This window comes from Apis mellifera, linkage group LG11 (genome assembly GCF_003254395.2).
Source record: "Apis mellifera strain DH4 linkage group LG11, Amel_HAv3.1, whole genome shotgun sequence".
NCBI lineage: Eukaryota > Metazoa > Arthropoda > Insecta > Hymenoptera > Apidae > Apis > Apis mellifera.
In genome coordinates, this window is record NC_037648.1 from 6940343 (window position 1) to 6963078 (window position 22736).

Here is a 22736-nt window from a genome sequence, read left to right on the forward strand (position 1 = left end):
AATAATTAATTTTATATATATACTTATTAAAATACACAGTACTTACAATTGAATATATAAAAGAAATAAGTTGCTTTACTGATGTAAAGACAATATTTATTATTTATATAAAATTAAATTACAAAATTTTATATAAAAAAATTTTTATAAACTTAAATATTATTGAAAAACTATAATCATAATTTTTCAAAAACATTTAATTATTTTTTTATTACAATACAAATATTACAATTATTATACATACATGTTATACATGTATTAAAAATATTTGTTGAGCAATTATAATAGCAAATACATTGGAATGTGTCTCGTCGCTGTACTCTTCCTGCACTCATTTTTCAAAGAAATTCAATAATCTTTATATGTTATATTCAATTTGTAATTATGCTATCAATCAATAATAATGTAAAGATATTTATTAATAGATATTTGGCAGACTCTGTACATTTATGAATAAACTTTAATTGTAGGTATTTAAAAAATCCACTTATTTATCCAAATCTTATAAACAACGCGTATGAATTGAATGTTACTAGAATTTGTTGTTATATATGTTAACTCATTTTACTCATAATTTATATAATTTACTCATAATTTACTTTTCTGTTATAGTATTAGATTCAATAGTAGTAGATTCAAGTTGATCATATTTTTCTTCATTTTCTTCTTCACTAGAGATAGAATTATTTTGTTTCTTTCTTTTTTTAGTTTTAAACTTATTACGTTTTAATTTCATTTTATATTTACGCTTCCGAGGTAAAGATGTAGGATCTGTAAATGAAATATTTCATTAAAAAAATTATTAAAAAATAATACATATAACTAATTTTATAATAATTTTTTCTTTATGCAGTAATCTTTTTATTTTGATATTCTTTTTACAATAAATATTATTATAATCATTATAAATATATGATAAATTAAATAATAAATTATCTATTTTTATTCTAAATTTTATTATTTCTAAAATTTATTGACATTTATTTTTGTCGTGTATAATTCAATACATGAAAAAAATAGATTGAAAAAAAATTTAATTTTATCAAAATTAATTTTTGATATAATAATAAAAATATTTTACGTTAAAAGATAATTAAGATATTAATACATACGATCATCAGGAATATTCATTTGTTTTCTCAAAACAATTCGAACTTGTTTATTAATAATTTCTCTACATTGCACATCAAAACCACTTGGTAGCCAGCCTCTTTTTTCATCGCATTTAGTACCAGGTAAAGGATCAGGTAATTTTGCTAACATTTCTTGTATTTCATCCACAAGAACATCACAATACTATAAAAAAATCTTATATTTAAAATATAATATTTAAAATATAAAATATACAAATAATTCATAAAAATAATAAAATTATAATAAACCTGATAAAACATTTGTCTTGAAGGAGGTATTGTTCCTTCTCGATAGATATATACATTTTCATGTAAATCCTGTTCTTTTTTAGAATTTTGTTCTTGATTTGGAATTGTGTTTTGCACGATTGTTTTTTGTTTTGAAACTGGTGTTGATTTATATGGTAATGTATATTCTGAATAATTTCTTTTACATTTAACAGTTGATGTCAAACCATCTAAATAAGATAAACAACAAAGTAGTTAAAATTATTATATTATATTACTAATAGTAATATTTGAAAAACTTACGCATAGCTCTCACTCTATAATCTAAAATTTGATATATTCTAGCAGAAATGTCATTTCTTGGATCATATCCTAATTTTACCCATAGAATTTTCCATGGACCATTCACAAAGTAATATGACACTGCAGGTAATAAAATTTTTAATTGCTGAGAAGAAAATTTAGTTTTATACATGATTGCATTCTTTGACCAAATTGGTCGTTCCTCAAAAATTTGACGTATCTGTTCAAAATGTACATTTTGAATAAATTTAACTTTCATGGCAGTTTCTATGCCTGCTGGTGCTTTAGAAGGAACTTCCGGTGTCGAAAAATCAACAAAATTCAAAAATCCTGCTCGTCTTTTTCTAGTTTTTTCTGGAGATGAATTTACTTCGGTTTTTGGTATATATTGTTGTACTGTATCCATTCTGCTGAACGCAGCTGGTGGTAAAAAATAAGGTACATCATTCTTTAACCAAGAATAATGTGGCATATTACTCGGATAAATTTTGTCATATATACATTCTAATTTTTTTGGATCTTCTTTGCTTTGAGTTATAGGTAAATATTGAAAATCACAAAGATCTGAAAAATTATATTATAGATATATATTATAGACTTCTTAAATATAATATGAAAATACTTCAATAAATTAAATTCTTTCCATTTTATGTAATACTTACTAGTAAATTTAAATTCTGTTTCAACTCGACCTAAAATTTGTAATTCTGGGAGTTCATAGTCTTTATCTTCTGAAAGATCTTCATATTTATTACGATCAAATGTTGGTGCTATATTTTTTTTACATTTTGATAAATTTACATCATTTGCATCTAAAGATATATCTTCTAATTCTTTGATATTTTCACAATATAAATTCTCATGAGAAGGACCAGGTACAGCATCATCTAATATATTAAAGCTGCAATTTTGTACTTGATCAATTAATTTAGTCATAACTTGATCTTGTTGATCTTTATCATTGCATTGAAATGCATTTTGAATTTCTGCTAAATTCATTTTATCTATATTATTTTTAGTATTTTTATTATCATCAGTCATAGAATTATTTGTTGATTGTTTTTTTTTTTGTTTGGCTTCATCTTCTTCTAATTTTTTTATTCTAGATTTTTTAATTCTAACTCTAAGCAAGAAACCATTAGTTTTATGTCTATCAGCACAAGTTGGCTTACAATAAATATCATCTGGTCTAAATCTTAATTCTAAACGTCGATTTGGAGTATTCACTGCCTAAAATATATATATTAATCAAGTAATAATTATAATTATATTATAAATATTAAAAATTAATATTTTACAACCTTCTATAAGGAAATAACATACCGTTGATATACTTTGAAGACCACCTAAAGTTTCTATAGCTCTGTCTGGATTAATGACATTTCCAGGATATTTAACACAGATAAACTTTTTATCAAACTTATGGCCTTCAGGAAGTATTGGTCCGACATACTCATTTTCAGGATGATTATCTTCCTTATCTTGATTTTTTTCTGCCTATATAAAATTTACAACAAATTAAATCTTTTTATAAAATATAATGTTTAAATTATTTAAAAAATAAATCTTATTAATAAAAGAAGAATTAAACATAAAATATTAATTTAATTTTACATTTTCATCATTATTTATTTTTGAAATATTACAATAGGAATCATCGCTATCAATTTCTTTTTCATAATTATTGATCTTAAAATCTTCATCCTTATCATTTTGTATTTCAAAATTTTCGTCATCAGTATCACTTGATGTACTCATGTCACTTTTTTATATCAAATTCTTTAAGTTATAAATATATGTGTATATCTTTTTAAAAGATAAATTAATAATATATCAATACTACAAATATCATAGTAATGAGAATATCATTATCATTAACATAAAATGATGTATCTATGTAAACTATTAAATTATTTTATATTTTATTATAAAAATAAAATTATATTTTCATTTATCTTTCTTTGGCATATTTTTGAGTTTAATAAACTTGTATTATACTTGTATTTATAATTGTATATTATTATATTATTGTATTATATTTATATATTGTATTTTAAATATTAATAATTATATGCTGAAAAATTATTATATTTTAGACATTTTATATCTTATAAAATAATAATGAATATCACGTTCACACTCCTATTTTTATTTTTGAGGTTAGATTCACAATGAACTTGATTATTTTAGGTTAGAAATATATCACGTGAATTATTCGAATTCTCTAATTACAGATTTTAAAAATTTTAGAAATTTAATCTTAAAGAAAGAAATTTTTTTATTTCTCTTTTATACAAGACTATATAATATATAAAAAATATATATATTTTAAATATTATTAATATAATATTTTAAATATTATTTGAAAAATAACATTTTATAAATAATTGCACAAATTTATATAATTTAAATTTTCAATTTGTAAAATTAAATATATGTTAACAATAAAGTTGAAATTAAAAAATATTTTTATAATTTTAATATGTATATATATATATCTATTACATCTTATATCTATTATATTATCTTTTTAATTGATTTTAAAAATAAATTTTAAATTTCAAATAAAATATTATAATTTAATATTCATTATAATTATTAATATTATTATTAATATTAAAAAATGATTTTTGATCCTTATTAAAAGAAAAAAAGAATATATATAGATATATATATATATATATATATATATCTTATATATATATTAATATTGTACATATAATAAAATAAAATATATCGAACTAATAAATAAAGAAAATAAAAAAAATAATAATACAATATAATAATATATAAGAAACAAATAATAATAAATGTAATTTATTTGAAAATCTTAAATTTATTGTAAAATTATAAATATGAAAATAATAAATAAACTATTTCACAATATATCAGGTTAATATCTCAACCCTTGTATCTTTAAACAATATATGATTTCTTCACTAATAGTAAATTTATTTGAAAATAAAACAATAATAATATGTTTAAACAATTACTATCATATATTGTTTCTATTTCATTACAATAAATAAAATATAAATATTCAAAATTAACATTCTAACAGCTTGTTTCATTGTTATAAATCAGGATTTCCTAACACGGTTAATTCTTAAAGGTAAGAATCAAAACATTTCAGTGATTACGTCCAAAATGAAAACATCGATTTGATCGATGATCGAAGTTTGACTTTTGATTTCTGTGACAAAGCAACCGGTTAATTTCATCTGGACGAGGCTACAACGACGTCCGGCAACGAACGTATAGCCGGCGATAATTCCTCGATAATAGCTCGATAACGGGTCTCATTGTCCCATGGAATTTCAGCAGAACAGTGCAACAACAGCGGTGTTCGGGGACGCCGCGACAATCAACACGCCGAAAATCTCCTCGCCTTTGTATCGACGCAATATGACACCGGATAAACGAAGTCCCGGTTCTGTTTGCTGTCGAATTTGTCATGAAGGTACGCCTGACAACTTCTATTCTTTATTTTTATCTTACTTTATTTTTTTTATATTTTTAAATATATCAATCATGCGATTCAATCTTCAATTTTTTAATTAATGTAGAATTAAGGAAATTAATAATGAGAAATAATACATATTAAGTTTTTAACATATTTGAAGATTATTTTAATTTATTTTTCATAAAATAGCATATATATATGCTTTTTAATAAATAATATATAATGTATCAAACATGTTTAGTCTATTTGAGAATTAAATGATTTTATGATTTAAATGATTAAGATTAATGATAATTATATATGAAATGTTTATAAATCAAAGAAAAAGTATCTTTATGATTTAAATTAAAAAATTCAAAAAAATGAATTATGTACAAAATTCTAATATATAAAATAACTTATATAATTAGAAAAAGTAAGAGATAGAAGAATATAAATTGAAATCTGAAAAATTTTTAAAAAGTAATATATAATTTCAATGTAATTTTGAATATAGTTTTATGTTATGTTTAAAAATTGCTTCTATTATTTCTAATTTTTAATATAATATCTGTCCTTTTAGAATATATATATATATATATATATATATATATATATATATATATATATATATATATATATATATATATATATATATATATATATATATATATATATTATTACGAAATATATCAAATAAATCAAAATATTTTATAAGTCAAAACGAAATATTTCATATATCATATGATATTATATGACTAAAAATAACGTTAAAATTAAAAAATTAGAATAAAATAAAATAGTATTTTTACAAAATATATTTGAAAGAATCTCTTTATTTTGATATAACAATTAATAATTAATAGGAAAGTTTGAAAATAATGATATACCAGTATAATAATAATACACTTGTTATGGTATTGTCATAATTTTATCATAATTTATTGCATTTTTCATTACAAATTTATACTAAAAGTTTTATATAATAAATTCAAGAATGAAACTATATGTGTACAATATAAGAAAATAATTTTAACAAGTTATATAATGTAACAATAATTAATTTAGGATTTACATTATTATTGTTATATTTGATTTATTTAGGAGATAAGAAATGATACGATAAGTTTATTAAAAAATTATTAACATTAACATATTATATCAATTTTGCATTTTTTGATTTTTATAATAATTTGATATATATATATATATATATATATATATATATATATATATATAATTGATATATATTAAAATCTTTTTATAAAAAACAATAAAAAAATAATGGATTCATAATAAAGTTTTCAAATTCATCTATAATAAAATCAAAGATATATTAAATTATTAATAAAAAATTAAATTTATATCTTATAAGATATAATTATAATATATCTTCTAATTATTTTATAATATAATATATAAATATAATAATATAATATAATATATATATTATAATTAAAATTTTATGTACATCAGTATTATTTTAAATATATATATATATATATATATTAAAATACCATTATTTCTATTAAAATACCATTACCATTATGTTATTATTTCTTAATTTTTCATATATTTATAAATTTGTGTAAGTATACATTAAAAATTCTCTTAAACATTAAAAATTCTATAATATTTTTAAATTCTTTTAAAATACAAAATAAATTAAAATAAGTATATTATTTTTTTTAAAATATATTTTCTTTTTTTCAGTAAAACAACGTTAAAAGAAAATATTTATTATAATTCACTGTATTCATTAACTTATATATAATTTATATATAAATATTTATATTAAAAATATTTATTTCATTGCTTTAAAAATTTTTACTTTATTACTTTAAATATTAAATATTGGAAGATTTGTGTAATCTTCGAATTCAATGAATTTTATATGTGATAATAATGTGATTGTTTATATTTTAACGAATATATACGTTATATTTTGATCAATTAAATTTTAATTAATAATTATTTAAATTCTCATTTAAAATCGATTGGGGAATTGATGATACCACAAAGAACCCAATGACGTTTCGAAAGAAATTGTGAGTCACAATCTTTTACATTCTGCGATGAAACGATAAGAAGCATAAATTACAAGTAAACAGTAACATGCAAACTATATGCACGCAAACATATATATATATATATGCAAAAATATATGTATCTGTATATATGTATATATATATACATACAGAAATATATGTATCTGTATGTTCACATAAAAAGATATGTTTCATTTTAATAAAATTTTATGTAAACATATAATATTATAAATTTTTATTTTATTATATTTTATTATACTATATTATTATACTATAATTATTATGTTAATATTTTATTATAAATTATGTCAATTTTTTATTTTTTTTTAAATAACTCTATATATGATTTTCAATCATCACATCATTACTTTGCATTTTCTCGATCATCACCTATAAAAATAGATTTTATTTTATTGAAATAATTATTTGAAGAACTTTACTAATTTTCTAATAAACAAAATTTTGATATAATTTTAGATTGAAAATATTTGATTCAGAGATTTTTCAAATAATCGTTTAAATAAGATAAATTCGATTTACATGAATGATCGAATGAATTAAAAATTTAATTTGAAAATAAAATTCTTTGGCATGTCTTAACCTATAAAAAAATATCAAATATGCATTCCTAGAATTTGATACGAATTTTCCGAACAATTTTCGATATTTTTAAAATAAATTTCGATTTTTAAAAAACAAAATACGTTATAAGAATCTATATATATATATATATATATATATATATATATATATATAATTATCGAATAATAATTAACATTATACTTATTTTAATATAAATTTATTAAAATATTTAATTATTTTTAATTACAGCAAATACAAAATATTATAGTAAAAACAAAATTTATAATTAATAAATATTATTTTTTATTGAGTATCGTTATTGAATATTTCGAAACTAATTTTATAAAAATTTTTTAATTTTTATAAAAAAAATTTTATAAAAAATTATTTGGAACAAATAATTACGAATAATAATTAATAAATCAATAAAGTTACCATTGTATCATTATATTATAATGTTTAATGTTTTAAATTTTATATTATGTTTATTTTTATATTAAAATTATTTATATAAATTAATCTATTAATGATAAATAAATAATTTATATAAATAATTTAAATAAATAAGAGATTATGATGATTATTGAAATAATAACAAAAAAAATATTTCATAGATGAAACCATAGAAGAATTGATAGATCCTTGCGAATGTTCTGGCACATTGGGTCTAATCCATACTTGTTGTTTGGAAAAATGGTTGTCTATGTCGAACACAGATCGTTGCGAAATCTGTAAACATTTATTTTCGATACAAAGGAAAAATAAATCGTTGCCACAGGTAAATTTTTAAAATATTTGCTTTATTTTTTACATTACTTCTTACAAAGTATCTTTTATATAAAATTTAAAACTAAAAATCTAAATTGTTTATACAATCATATTTTTAATCAATTGACTAAAAAATAGTGTTTTTTCTATTGTTTGAATTTATAAATTATCCGATTTTCAGTATCCAAGTCTTGATTGTTTGAAAATATATTTAAATAATAACATTTAGATTCGAATTATTTCAAATATTTATTTAATTACATATATTATCAGATATTTATTTAATTTAGATTCAAAATAATGTCGTTTAATGGGATTGCAATAAATGTCCCTCTAATCAAAACCAAACATCGCAAATCGTTTATTATTGCTAATATTTTAATATTTAATAAACATTATAAATATCATTTATCATTATAAATATTATTTTTAGAATCCGTGATAAATTTAAATATTCAATTTTTTTAAAGGAGAATTGAGTCATTATTAAGCATTTTGGTTTTTTAACTTATATTATATGTGTTCAATTCATATAATATTACAATTCAGTAATATGATAATTGCAAAAATTTTATTAGAATTTATTATAAATATTTTATATAAATATAAAAATATTTAATATTTATCAATATTTATAAATAATATAAAGAAATGTAATTTATAAACAAGTTGATTAATATGACAATAAAAAGTCATTAATTTTTTATTTTCATTTATTTCATTTAAATATTTCATTTATTATTTATAAAGAATTGTTTGTATTGATATTATATTTTTATATTTAATAATATCTTTAAAATATTTTTTCTTTTGTGTAAATAATAAATTATAACATATATCAGATATCAAATATTATTTCTAAATACTAAATAAAACTTTTTATCAACTAACAATTATAAATATTATAATGTACTATTATTATATATTATTAATTTAAAAAGAAACACTTTTAAAATAACACAATATTCGATTCCTTAAAATTTTTAAATTCAATAATGTTCTTATAAATGCTAATAAATGCTTATAAATTTTTAAATTCAATAATGTTCTTATAAATGCTAATAAATGCTATAAATGCTTATAATGCTAATAATCATGAAGATAATTTAAATAATTTAGTTAGATAATTTAAAAAGTCATCCTTTATATACTTCATACTACTTATTCTTACAAAAATGAATTCTTATATTTCTGATTTACAAAATAATAAAAAAAAGTAAAATCTATGGATCATTGACTTATTTGAAAGTTTTGGATTAGATCTTATCAATCAATTAAAAAAAAAGAAATATCAAATATAACAATATATATTATATATTATATTAATGCAATAATATATTTTTAGAATTGTATTATTTAAAGACAGTTAATTTATTATCAGTTTAAGATTATTTTCTGATCAAATTATGTAATTATACGTATATAATATGTAATTTTTATAAATAAAAGAAAATTATAAAAATAATAAAAAAATTATTAAGCTTTATTTATTATTAAATATACGTAAATTTTTTATTATTGGTTCTATTCTATTCTAGTTATTGATATCTATTTTATATGCAGTCTTTTTTTGTGTAATAATTTCTTATATAATATTTATTTATATTATTGTAATATTTAATTATTTAATTTAAATATTTAATTAAATATTTTATTTAATTTAAATATTTAATTACCCAATAAATAAGATATTTTAAATTTCATATAAATAAAATATTCTATTAACAAAAATTTTTTTCACATTTTTCACATCAACATTTGTATTTATTCTAATATATCTTAATAAATAACAAATAATATACATGTAAACAATTATATATGTAAAAATTGCATGCAATTTGATCTAAATTTTATAGGATACTCAAAATCGGCGGTTTTTAAATATCGTTTTATTTCTAATAAATTCAATTTTTGTACAAATTATATCGTCCCTTATGCCAAGGGAATATACATGTAATTCAATAATTTATTATTATTCAATGATTATTCTTATTCAAAAAAAATTTGCGTATATTCCTTTCTCTGATACAAGGGACAAAAAATCTACACGAAAATAAATATAACTAATTGTAAATACAAATTATTATAGTCTTTCAAACAATGGTGGAGGACTAGGAATATATATGGACCGCAAGGTATAACTGGTGATATAGTATGTCTGATAGTATTAACTCCACTTTGTATTGCGGCAACATATTTATGCGCTGTTGGTGCATCCGCTTACAGCAGGCTTGGTTTTTGGGAAGGAACAGGTTTGGCTATTCTTTGTTGCATGTTGGTAACCACTTATTGTTTGTGGTTGATCGTAACTCTCAGGTATGATTTATGCTTTTCATGTAATAAAAGATTATGAATTAAAAACAAATATTTGAAACAAATATTGGAATAATCATTAAAAATTGTAAATTGCTTGTTTGTTGTAAATTTATATTTCAATTTTTATATCAAAAAGTTTACATCAAAAAGTTTTTCCAAAAATTAGTCATTATTGTTATTATGTTATATTAGTCATTATATTATAATAAAATGCATTGACAATATATGTCAGTAAAAAATTAAAAGAAAGATATCATTGCAAAATCAAAAAAATTGAAATGATTTTACAGTATGACAATATTAACTATCTTTAAAAAGAAATAAATTAGAATAAATTTATTATTTTTAACTAATATATTATCTAGATTATGAATGTCTTTATGAATCATGATCTCCAAAAAAGTTATACTTTCGTAATTTTGTTTATATTTGCGTTTTAAATGTCTAATATAAATAATTATATAAATAAAAATCTCCTAAACTATATTTATTCTTATTTATATAAAAATCTTTTTTATATAGAAAATTCTATAAAATTTTCAGCTTGCTTATTTCAATATTAGCTATCCATATATATATATATATATATATATATATATATATAATAAAAATGATTTAGAATATAACAAATAAAACTATGAATATTTATATAAATTAATATATTATTATTAATTATACAATTATATTTCGTTATTATAATTATAAAAACTAAACATCATAATGAATATTAATTCATTCTTTAAATATAATGAGTATTTTACTTTGGATATTTTATGTATTTTTACATATTATATGTGTTTTTCAAATTTTATATTTAAATTTTTCATAAATGTATAAACATCCACATAATCTATCTATGATTTATCATAATTAAAAGAATAAAAATTTAATGACCATACGATTATATATTTGATTATTGTACATATCTCAAATATGATTAATATTTATCTAAATACTATACATACATATTTATTCTACTATACATATATTCAACTATTATCACTTATTTCGTTTATCGTCAAAAATAAGAAATTAAATTAACAAATTTTTTTTCATTATATTTTTTTTTATTATAATTGTTTCTATTGTAAATGAATTTCAATTCTTGCTAAAATAATGAGAAGATCAAAATTATTAAAAAAAGTAATTAATACAAAATTATTATAATAAATAAGAAGAATGAAAAATCTGAATTACGTTAGTGAACATTCTAATATTTTTTTCCATCTAATATAATCAAATATTCTTTTTCAGCATTAGTATGTAATAATATACTAATAAATAATTATACATCTTAATTGTAAGAAATTCCAAGGTTGACCGAAAGTAAATATAATAAATATTGATGATAATATCTTGCACAATTCGTTATCAATAATTATTATCAATAAAAAAGAATGACGAATCAAATATCTCTACATATCTTATTCAATTAATTGATATCATTTAATCTAAATTCTATACTAGAATAGAAATTTTTAAAAAACACATAAATATTTTCTATAAGTATGTTAAACAATAATCATTGAAATAATTCAAAGCACAGGGTATAATCCAATTAAAGAATAAATATATCTGAATATATCTTAATATATTAGAAATATATGTATATATATATAATATATGAAAAATGTATATATAGGATACACAAATAATTATAAAAAATTTTACCTATAATATATCTTATTTTTTACATCGATTGTATTAATATATTTTATTCTTTGTCATTGGTATTATCTTACACAGATTAATAAAATTTGCAAAATACTTTTTCGATTTTAAAGACGAAAATAAAAGTTGATATATAAGAATGATTATAAGAATAATTGAGACTTATTCATTAAATTATAACTAATATATAATATAATTATAATCAAAAGGGAGATAAAGTGAGATAATTTTATCTTTATTATACTGTCTCTCTATCTATTTCTGCCTACTTCATTCAACTTCATCTAATATAAACTTCATTTACTTATATATTTTAATAAATAAGATTCAAAGAATTTTGTATAATAAGTTTTATATTTATTTTAATTTTTTAAAATCGATAGTTCTAAAAATGTTCTATAAATGTATTAATATTTTACATTATAAAAAATAACTCTTTATTTAAAAATCTCATATCTCTTTTAATTTAATTATTGAAAATTTCATTGTATTTCTATTTTATTTGAAAAAGGTAATCTAATTTAATGCTTTTTAAATCTAATTAAATTGAATTAAATCTGTTACAAATGATTACAGAAGTAGATATGGTATAAATATATATTTTATATAGATATATATTATAGATATATATTATATATATATTCTATGGATTATAAATTATTTAGTAGATACATTTTTCTAAATAAAATTAATTTTAGATAATACATAAAAATATAAAATAATATTTTACGAAATCCATATATTTTAAAATGATATGAAAATAAAATTAATTTTAATTTGAATTTAAATTTTTCAGATTTCATTTTAAATCGTGGCAACAATGGCGTAGAAGAAATCAAGATGTTAAGTTAATAGTAAAACATAAAGTCCGTGGATTTTCAAATTTTCAAATCATTTAAATAATAAGCATTAAAAATAAATAATTTAGATTTTAAAAGATCATATAATTTAGATTTTGAAAAAAAAACGAGTCGACTGAATAAAAAATTTTTAATAGTTTTTATTGAAAAACTATTAAATCCTTTAAAAGTTGTAATTCATTATATATTAATTTTGAAAAACTCTTATCTTATATTGTTCTTGAAATAATTTCTCTAAGAATTATTAAAATTATTTCATCGACTCAATATCAAATATTAGTATTGTAAATAAAAATATTACTATTAAGGATATAGATATATTCTGGTCGAATCTGTGATTCAACAATTCAATTTTGCATATTATCGTCCTAAAACACGAAATAATTTTATTTAAAACACATTTATTAACCTCATGAATGCGTTAATATTGTAAATTGTTATTGCTTAATATTAATAAGTGTTCAAATAATGAAGTACCTGAATCAAGAGATAAAGCATAGTTTTATCGATGACTTAAAAAGTCAATTTACACATTTCTTGAAATTTAAAAAACAAATGAAAATCTGCTTACTAATCTTTAGAAATACTAAATAAAAAATATTTAATTATATTCAAATTTCAAGGAATTTTCAATAATATTTATTAACTTAAAAAATGCTTTTCTCTTATGTGATATTGATATATTTACTTTTTTTATTTTAAGTTGAAAAGTATAATAACAAAATATGGCTGAGAACAATTTCACATATGCATTTTATCTTATCTTTGTACTAAGATTATTTAATTAATAATGATATATATTAGAATTAATAATTTATTTTTATTTATCATTAATGTCGATAGTTAAACTCTATCTTTTATATAGAGCCTCCTAACTCAGTAAATTGCGTGCAATTTTTTATACATGTATTTTTTTAGAAATGAATGCAAGAAAGTTTTTGATACCGATATATTTTTTTGTAATTAAATATTAAAAATTTCTAATGATACAGTGAAAATAATATAAACTTTTATATGACTTTTAAAAAAACATTTATTTTTCATTTATTTATTTACCATTCAATCATAATTTATCCAATTTTTTTTGTATTGAAAAATATTGTATCAGTTATGAATTTTTTTTTTACATTTAATTTATAATAATATTTTAATAATATAAAAATTCTAATAAAATTGTAATATGTAAATATAAATTTCCTAAAAATTTATTTATTAAAATATTAAAAAAAAATAATATATTTAATTAATCATTCTTATAATTATTTATTACTTATCATCTATAAATATTGTTCAATTTGTATTGTACAATAAGCTTAAAATCTGTTGAAATTATAAACAATGAATAAGAATCAAAAAAAATTATTTACCTTATTTGTAAATAAATAACTTAATTACATGAAAAAAAAATTTATTCAAATTCATTTAGAAAAAAATTTATAAATGAATAATATTATTTTATACAAATTTTTCATGTAAAAATAAATATAAATTAAAAATAAGAAAATTATTTACAACATAAAAATTTATGCATTTTTACATAATAAATTGTTACACAAATATAGATTATTCAATCAAATTATAAAAAAGATTCTAATATAAATTATTATAACGAAAATAAATCATTTTATATTGTAGAATGAATAATTATATATCGAAAGAATTATTAAAATTTATAATTTTTATTACAATATAAAAATATTCAATTCTTTAATTATTTTTTCATTAAAATTTATTACAAAATACTTTTAGATTAAGTAAAAAAAAATTTTTGAAAAATTAAAAAAAATGTTGATCGTTGATTAATCATGTTATTAACAAATATACTAAAATTATAGAATTAAAGTTGAAAAAGGATAGAACTTCTTAGAAACTATAATCAATTTTTATTCAATTGACCTTCAACTTTCTAAGAAACTCATATATGCAAATCATGGGAACAGTTTAACAAGCTTTAATAGTACATAAAAAATAAATTTAATATGACTAATCGTTTATTATGACGTGGTACATATGTATATAGAAATATTAAAAAGAAAAAAAATATGAAAACAAATATACATATGATAAAATCAAAAAAAAAAATTTTTTTTAATTAAATTTTATATAATATTTATAATATTTTTATTCATTATTGTATTAATTTAATTGAGAATTTCAATGAAATTAATTAACGTGATTGAAACATCAAAATATTTTATTTTTAATGTTATTTTTTTTTCATAAAAATTTTTTTATATATGAAATTTTAAGTGAATTAATTAGATTAATAATTTTTAATATTTAATATTATATCAATCTAATTTTGAAAGATCATAAATATTTCCTGACATTAGAAACGAGGAAATATAATATGAATATTTTCCGTACTTCTTAAAATTTGCATGTGAATATTGATTTTCACGGTCAAATATTAAAACCGAAGAAAATATCAAAGATATTAAATAAATATAAAATTAAAATAATATTAAAAAATAAATAAAAATTCTTAAATAAATATAAATAATTAAATAATGAAGTTATAATTAATATATGAATATATAAAAGTATTGATGAAAAGAATTTAGATCTATTTTGAAATGTATATCAGTCTCCAATATATATAGCAATAAAATAATAACATTACACAAATAATATTTAAAAAAATTTGTCTATCGAAAAATATATTATTATTTTTTGCATTAAATATTTTTATTGTGTAAAAATATATGTGTATATAAATATATAATGTGTAAAATTATTTAAATTAAAAAATTATTTGATATTTATATATATTATAATAAATAGTTAAAATTAAAATCTGAATAATTATTTTTAAATAATAATCCTTATTCTAATAATACTCGAAAATATAATATTTAATAATAACATTATAATACGTAATAATATTTAAAAAGCGTAATTTAAATTCTTAAAAATTTTACTATTTCAATTAGTAATTATTCGATTTCTACAAATATCTAATAAATTAATAATAATAGATATTATTTTCAATTTTTCAATTATCTTATAATTCATATATTATTATTAATTAATATTTTATTAACGTTCAAATAAAAAAATAATCGCATCAACAATGTCATATGTCCTCGAATAATAGAAGTTCCTGTTTCTTATTAATGAAATAATCATTATTTTTACTATATAGTTATAGTTATTCATTAACATTAGATTAAATTATTGTTTTATTTGAAAAGAGAAATGAAATGTCAATCTTATCAAATCATAAAATGATAATGTTATTGATCTTATATACTTTTTAAATATATAATTTATGTGTACTAATATACATTTCAAGATTAAATGCGTCAAGAATATAATTTCTAAAAAAAAATTTCCAAAAAAAATTTAAGCAAAGCATATATCAAATAAATGAACAGAGCCAAATATGAATAAAAAATATTTATATTTTTAAATTTTTCAAATATTCAATTTATTTTTTTATTTTTTAAATTTTCAGTTGTCAAAGACGAATAATAATATTAAATCCAAAATTTTTTATTTTTATATAATATCAACAATATTTAATAGAATAATTATTACAATTAAAAAAAAATGATTAATTTTCATTGATAATAAACAATAAAATACACAATTTATTGATACATTATTGTTTTAAAATTTTCGATTAAAATTTTTTCTATCTAATCTGAAATATAGGCAGAATTAAATATGCATTTTTATTGAATAAAACAATATAAAATTTTATTTATTTATTCATATTAATTATATATATATATATATATATATATATTATACAATATGAATTTATATTATATAATATATCTAAAAAATTTAGATATATTATATGCAATAAGTAATAAATTATTAAAAATAAATAAATTTTTCTTTGCTTTTGCTATTCTTATATATATACTATTCTTATATATATATACTCGACCATTCAATATTATTATTTTTTTTTCAATTATTAATATTATGTTGATGTTAATATCTGAAAACAACATTCAAAAGATAACATACATAAATTTTTTTTTTAGTACAATTAAAAAAATTAAATAAACTTTTGTATATTTAAATTTTTTATATACCAAATTTTTATTTATTAATTTTTATTCAAAAAATTTCTCGAAAATTAAACTTCGATAATTCGAAGTTTTTCTCTTGAAATTCGAAGTATAAAGATTTGTTTGATTTTTTTAGATGATAAAATAATATCATGATTAATCATTCAATTTTTAAGAATATTTTAAAAATTTCTGAAATAATTTTGATGTTATGTTAGTGATTTTATGTATAATTTTTATGTAAAAAATTAAAATATTACAATTTTTATTTGAAAAATCCATTAAGTTAACTATGATATACATATTACATATTATATATTTTACATAGTCCTTACACAGTATTTTGATGTTTCTTCTGATTTTGTATCTGATATTCAATGAATATTTAATGTTTAGAAAATTATATCCTGTGAATCAAAACGGAATAAAAATTAGTAAATACTAACAATGTTAATATTGCAAAGTAACATAATATGTTCGATTTGCATTTTTATTTTTTTTTTATGAATTAAAATATGAATTAATAAGTAATAAAATAATAAATTATTTATTAATTAGAGTTTATTTATGATTTATTTAAATTAGAGTAGACTAAAATAATTTAAATTAAATAAATTTAATATTTAAATTAATAAATATATTTAAATTAAACATTATTAAAATAAATTAAATTAATTTTGTATTTTATATTTATAATAAATTTTAATTTTGCTCTAAAATTTTATCTATAATTTTAGTATATGAAAAGACTGAATATTTTCACATTTTTTAGAAATATTTTCTGTTTTCTAAACAAATATTAATAGAATCTAAATAAAAATAGAAATTAAACGTAACTAACCAATTGTTTTTACAAAGAAAAGTTTTTAATTTTATCTAAAATTTTTTTTGTTCGTATATAATTATATATTCGATTATATATCTATATATCTATATAATTAAATATTCCTAAAAATATGAAGATAAATTATTGAAAAAAATTATCTTTATTGATTATCTTATTATAAAATTATCATTTTATTCATATTTTGTTTATATCAAGATATTCTACAGGAAATGTTACCATCTCAATCTGATATTTTTTTAAATTTTAATCCTATATTGTATAATAATATATAAAAATTGTTGATTGTATAATAAAATATAAAAAATTTGATTTTAATATTTTTTTTCTTATTCTTTTATAACGATTTTTAAAGAATCGCTTGAGAAAACAACTCTCTAAATCGTAAATTCTTCTCATAGATTTTAGAAATTTCAAAGATTTAAAATTATAAATCGACTAGATATAATATAACAAATAAAAAAAAAACGATAGAAAAAAAGGAAACAATGGAAAAGCTTGGTAAATCATATTTCAGGGGAGTAACTCGTTGTCACGGAGATGATGCATGTCATTGGAAAACGGGCGTGGTTACCTAAACGACTTACCTTGTAAGAATTATGTATGGAGGTATGAGAGTAAAGCAGCTGTATCGTGGATATGTAAATAATTTAATTAGCATCAACGGTATACTGACATTTTCCAACTTGTATACTCGAACATTTTCATCGTTTTCGTTCAAGAAATGAAGAGGGATCGTTGATTATAGCTCATTTGACTAACGAATTATGCAAACACGCTAGGATAAAGTCTTGCGAAAGAAGTAGTTTCTTTCTAATATATCGACTCAGATTTACGATGATTATAACTTATGCTATTTTTATATTCAATGAAAAATTTATTATTATCGAAAAGAAAGATTTGCAAGAAAGAAATTTATTTTTATAATTAACTTTTTTAACTGGTGATTTCAAAACATGGTGATTGAGTTAAAAGTAACCTGTAAATTCAAACTTATCTGATTCTCTTCATTCTCCCTGCTAAGTGAATTGGTATTAAAAATGATCCAAAAAAAATTCAAATAACTAATGCAATAAATAAAAATTATTTATTGTTAATTATTTATTCTCACATCATGTCATTGTTGTGCATTATACAGTTTTTATATCAATAATGTAATAAATAAGCAACTAGTGGATATTCATTATTATATATAAATATATTAGGATCTATATTTTTTAAATTTTATACTGAATTATCGAAACAGAAACTTCATATTTTAAGTCTATATTTTTACATTATATAATATTATATAATATCTTATCAAATTAACTTATCAAAGAAAAAGATGATAATGTAAAATCCTGCTGATAAATTAATTCTCTAAAAAATCAATATTAGGGTAATAATATCTGTAATTTTATACATAGTATATTTAGATATAACTCAAAATATATCATTTTATGCATTGCATATAAAAATTAATATATTTATAATTTTTAGCAAAATAACATATACATAATAATATGAATATAAATAAATATGTATATTAATAATAATAAAAATAATAATTATATTAAGTTTTTTAAATTCATGATATGCAAAATTATTTGTATTAAAAAAATATCGATAATTTAGAGAATTCTTAATTCCAATATGATGATTCCATATAGAACTTTCTGATCGATAAAAAAATTACTTTATGTATAATCTATTATGCTCTATATGTATATATATATATATATATGATTAAATATTCAGAAGTATGTATAATTTCTTTTTTGCTTTATCATTTTTCTCTCATTTTTGTGAATAAAATTCATATATCAATATTATATATCATCCAATGACTACGAAAAGAAAGGAATTGTGAAATAAAAAAAGATCACATTTCCGCAATTGCCAATCGTAACACAAATAATTGGGAATTGTACTTGTAATTCAAAAAATAAAAACGTGCGCAGGCCATTAAAATCTTAATTTAATATATTATAATATCTAATATTTCATGTAAATTATAGTTAAACATTGTAAATAAAATTATTTAAACGAAACAATATTATGGATTTTTCATTTTTTATATTTTTAATATAATTTTTTGATAAAACATTTATATATAATATTTTATTAAATGATATTTTGATCTTTTTACTTGTAGAATATATTGACAAGATTTCTGTAGAAAAACTTGGATCATGTTTTATGTATAATACTGCTAAAAACAATTGATTCGATAAATATAATTGACTTTAATGATAATACATCAGTTAGAATAATTTACTATTGCAATAAGAAAATGTTTTCACATAGTGACTAATAATATTAATCGAATGCAACATGCTATATACATCTTTATATTGCGTATAACTTCTAATAACTATTTTAGAAAAGAAATTCAATCGATAGATGAATTTCATAAGAATATAAAATACAACATTCTTTCTATCAATATAACTTTTCTTTTTTAAAATAATACAATTTTGAAATTTGAAATTTTAAAAATAGATAATTTTTATTATATATTGTAATTATATATTGTAATAATAATTATAATATAATAATGTATTAAGAAAATTGCAATATAATATAATAATATATTAAGTATTAAGAAAAGTATTAAGTAAAAAGAAATTTATTTTAAAAATTTCTTCTTTTATTTCAATCACATTCAATGTTTTTTACCTTTATTTTGAGCTTTAAAAAGAGGAATAATCAGTAATAACGCAGTAGAAATATGATCCAAGAATTAGACAGCAGGCATCACACATTACAATATTGAATATTTTCTAGTTTTAGTGTGTTTTCTAGTTTCTAGTTTCTAATTTTTTTTAGTTTTAATAATAAATTATATATTTAATAATAAATAATTATTATACAAAATGAAATTTTATATAGTGAATATAATAATGAATAATATATATAATCATATTATTTATAAAAATTACATCGATTATAATAATCATAATAATAATCATAATAATCATAATCATAATTGTATATATTTTTGCTATAAAGTGTTTAATAAAAATAGTAGTTTAATAAAAATTTTGTTCAAATTTTTTAAAATATGTTAAAAAATAAATAAAAAATAAAAATCAAAAAATTTGATTTCAATAAAGTTTAACACAAAAAATTTATATTAATCTAATGCAATTGGACCATAGAGTCTTCAAGTATAATATATTATATTATTTCTACATTAAACACAGAAATTAATTATAGAAATTTAGTTCATTTTCAAAATTTTTTTTTATTGAAATAAATTTTTATTTAAATAATTATTCAAATAAAATTTTTAAACAATTAAATTTTTATATTTTTCAAATATATTTTTTGTATTTTATCTTAAATAATATTTTTTAAATAATAATATTGTAATATTACAAATATATGTGAAAGATATATTAAAATTTATTATTTTATTCAATATTTAGATATTCGATTTCATTACTAAAATATAAAGATTCATTTCTTTACGATGAAATGATTTCTTGATGAAAAATTTTCATTCTTTAAAACTTTTTTTTTTAAATAATTACATTATTTAAAGCTAAATATGTTCTTTTAATTCGCGCTTTTACAATCTGAGGTTAAATCTGTTTCTTATATGCAAAATATTAATATATTCGTGCGTCATACGTCTTACAGGATCGATTCTAGATATTGAGATAAACACAAAAATTGATATATGAAAATATCGAATGAAGATTATTCATAAGTTATTCATTACTAATAAATTAATATAATTAAAGTTTACATTAGATGAAATGAGGATAGAGATAAAGTGAGAACAGTAAAATAATATTTTTATCTTATTTTATCGAATACAAATTTTAATTGCTTATAATTTAATAAATAAGCGACATTTTTATATATTAATTTGTGTATTAATTTCTCTAGAATAGATATATAAATGTACAAAAATATATATTAACATCATGTATAATAATAATTTAAATTTAATTTTTACCTTGTTTATATAATTATTTTTTCTTTTTAATTTTTATATTTGTAATGTATAACATATTGTACATAATTATATATAATTATATGATTCTGTTACCAAAAAATTAGAAAGTGCTAAAACATTTATATATTTTTATACTTATTTATCGTTATTTCTTTGCTAAAGTTGAAAGATAAAACATAAAATTTTTCAGATATACTTTCTTTATATATATCTAGAAGAGAGATCTAGTTAACAAAATTTGATATTTGTTTATGAAATTATATTTGTTATATTTTAAAAATATTTTGATTTTTCATGTTAAACTTTAATATATAATTTAATAGACTTAATAAAACTAATTATAAATTTAAATAAGAAACTCGTTAACTTTATTAAAAATTTTCCTTTCTTTTGATATATTTTTATATAGCGAATCTTCGAATATTTCAAACATCTGTTCCAATTCGATGTTCAATTGTTCAAGTTTTGAATTAAATTTTATATAAAATAATGTAAATTGAATCAATTTATTTTCAATTTTCAAAATATACATTATAAAACATTTTAAATATTTATTTCAAAATTTAT

At 17.5% G+C, this 22736-nt stretch overlaps 2 protein-coding genes across 2 annotated transcripts; one reads left to right on the forward strand and one right to left on the reverse strand.

Annotated features, from left to right (window-relative positions):
- Positions 1–240: 240 nt before the first annotated feature.
- Positions 241–3566, reverse strand: LOC727205 (general transcription factor 3C polypeptide 5). Its single transcript, XM_006572038.3, has 7 exons — positions 3279–3566; positions 2988–3161; positions 2327–2894; positions 1665–2228; positions 1383–1591; positions 1113–1296; positions 241–771 (listed from the first exon to the last, which is right to left on the reverse strand). The coding sequence occupies exons 1-7, from the start codon at positions 3420–3422 to the stop codon at positions 596–598; spliced, it is 2019 nt and encodes a 672-aa protein (XP_006572101.1). The 5' UTR covers positions 3423–3566; the 3' UTR covers positions 241–595.
- A 1282-nt stretch (positions 3567–4848) lies between these two features.
- On the forward strand, positions 4849–13433 carry LOC100579022 (E3 ubiquitin-protein ligase MARCH3). The gene is made up of 4 exons (XM_006572037.3): positions 4849–5124; positions 8351–8514; positions 10594–10820; positions 13288–13433. The coding sequence occupies exons 1-4, from the start codon at positions 4974–4976 to the stop codon at positions 13388–13390; spliced, it is 645 nt and encodes a 214-aa protein (XP_006572100.1). The 5' UTR covers positions 4849–4973; the 3' UTR covers positions 13391–13433.
- Positions 13434–22736: the final 9303 nt, after the last annotated feature.

Excerpts from the sequence above, each read along its gene's own strand:
- LOC100579022 (XM_006572037.3), top strand. The coding sequence starts at position 4,974 with ATGGAATTTCAGCAGAACAGTGCAACAACAGCGGTGTTCGGGGACGCC. Across the intron at positions 5,125-8,350 it reads CTGTCGAATTTGTCATGAAG|ATGAAACCATAGAAGAATTG; the intron begins GTACGCCTGACA and ends AATATTTCATAG. Across the intron at positions 10,821-13,287 it reads TGGTTGATCGTAACTCTCAG|ATTTCATTTTAAATCGTGGC; the intron begins GTATGATTTATG and ends TAAATTTTTCAG.
- LOC727205 (XM_006572038.3), bottom strand. The coding sequence starts at position 3,422 with ATGAGTACATCAAGTGATACTGATGACGAAAATTTTGAAATACAAAAT. Across the intron at positions 1,592-1,664 it reads TTATAGAGTGAGAGCTATGC|ATGGTTTGACATCAACTGTT; the intron begins GTAAGTTTTTCA and ends TATCTTATTTAG. Across the intron at positions 1,297-1,382 it reads CAAGACAAATGTTTTATCAG|TATTGTGATGTTCTTGTGGA; the intron begins GTTTATTATAAT and ends ATTTTTTTATAG.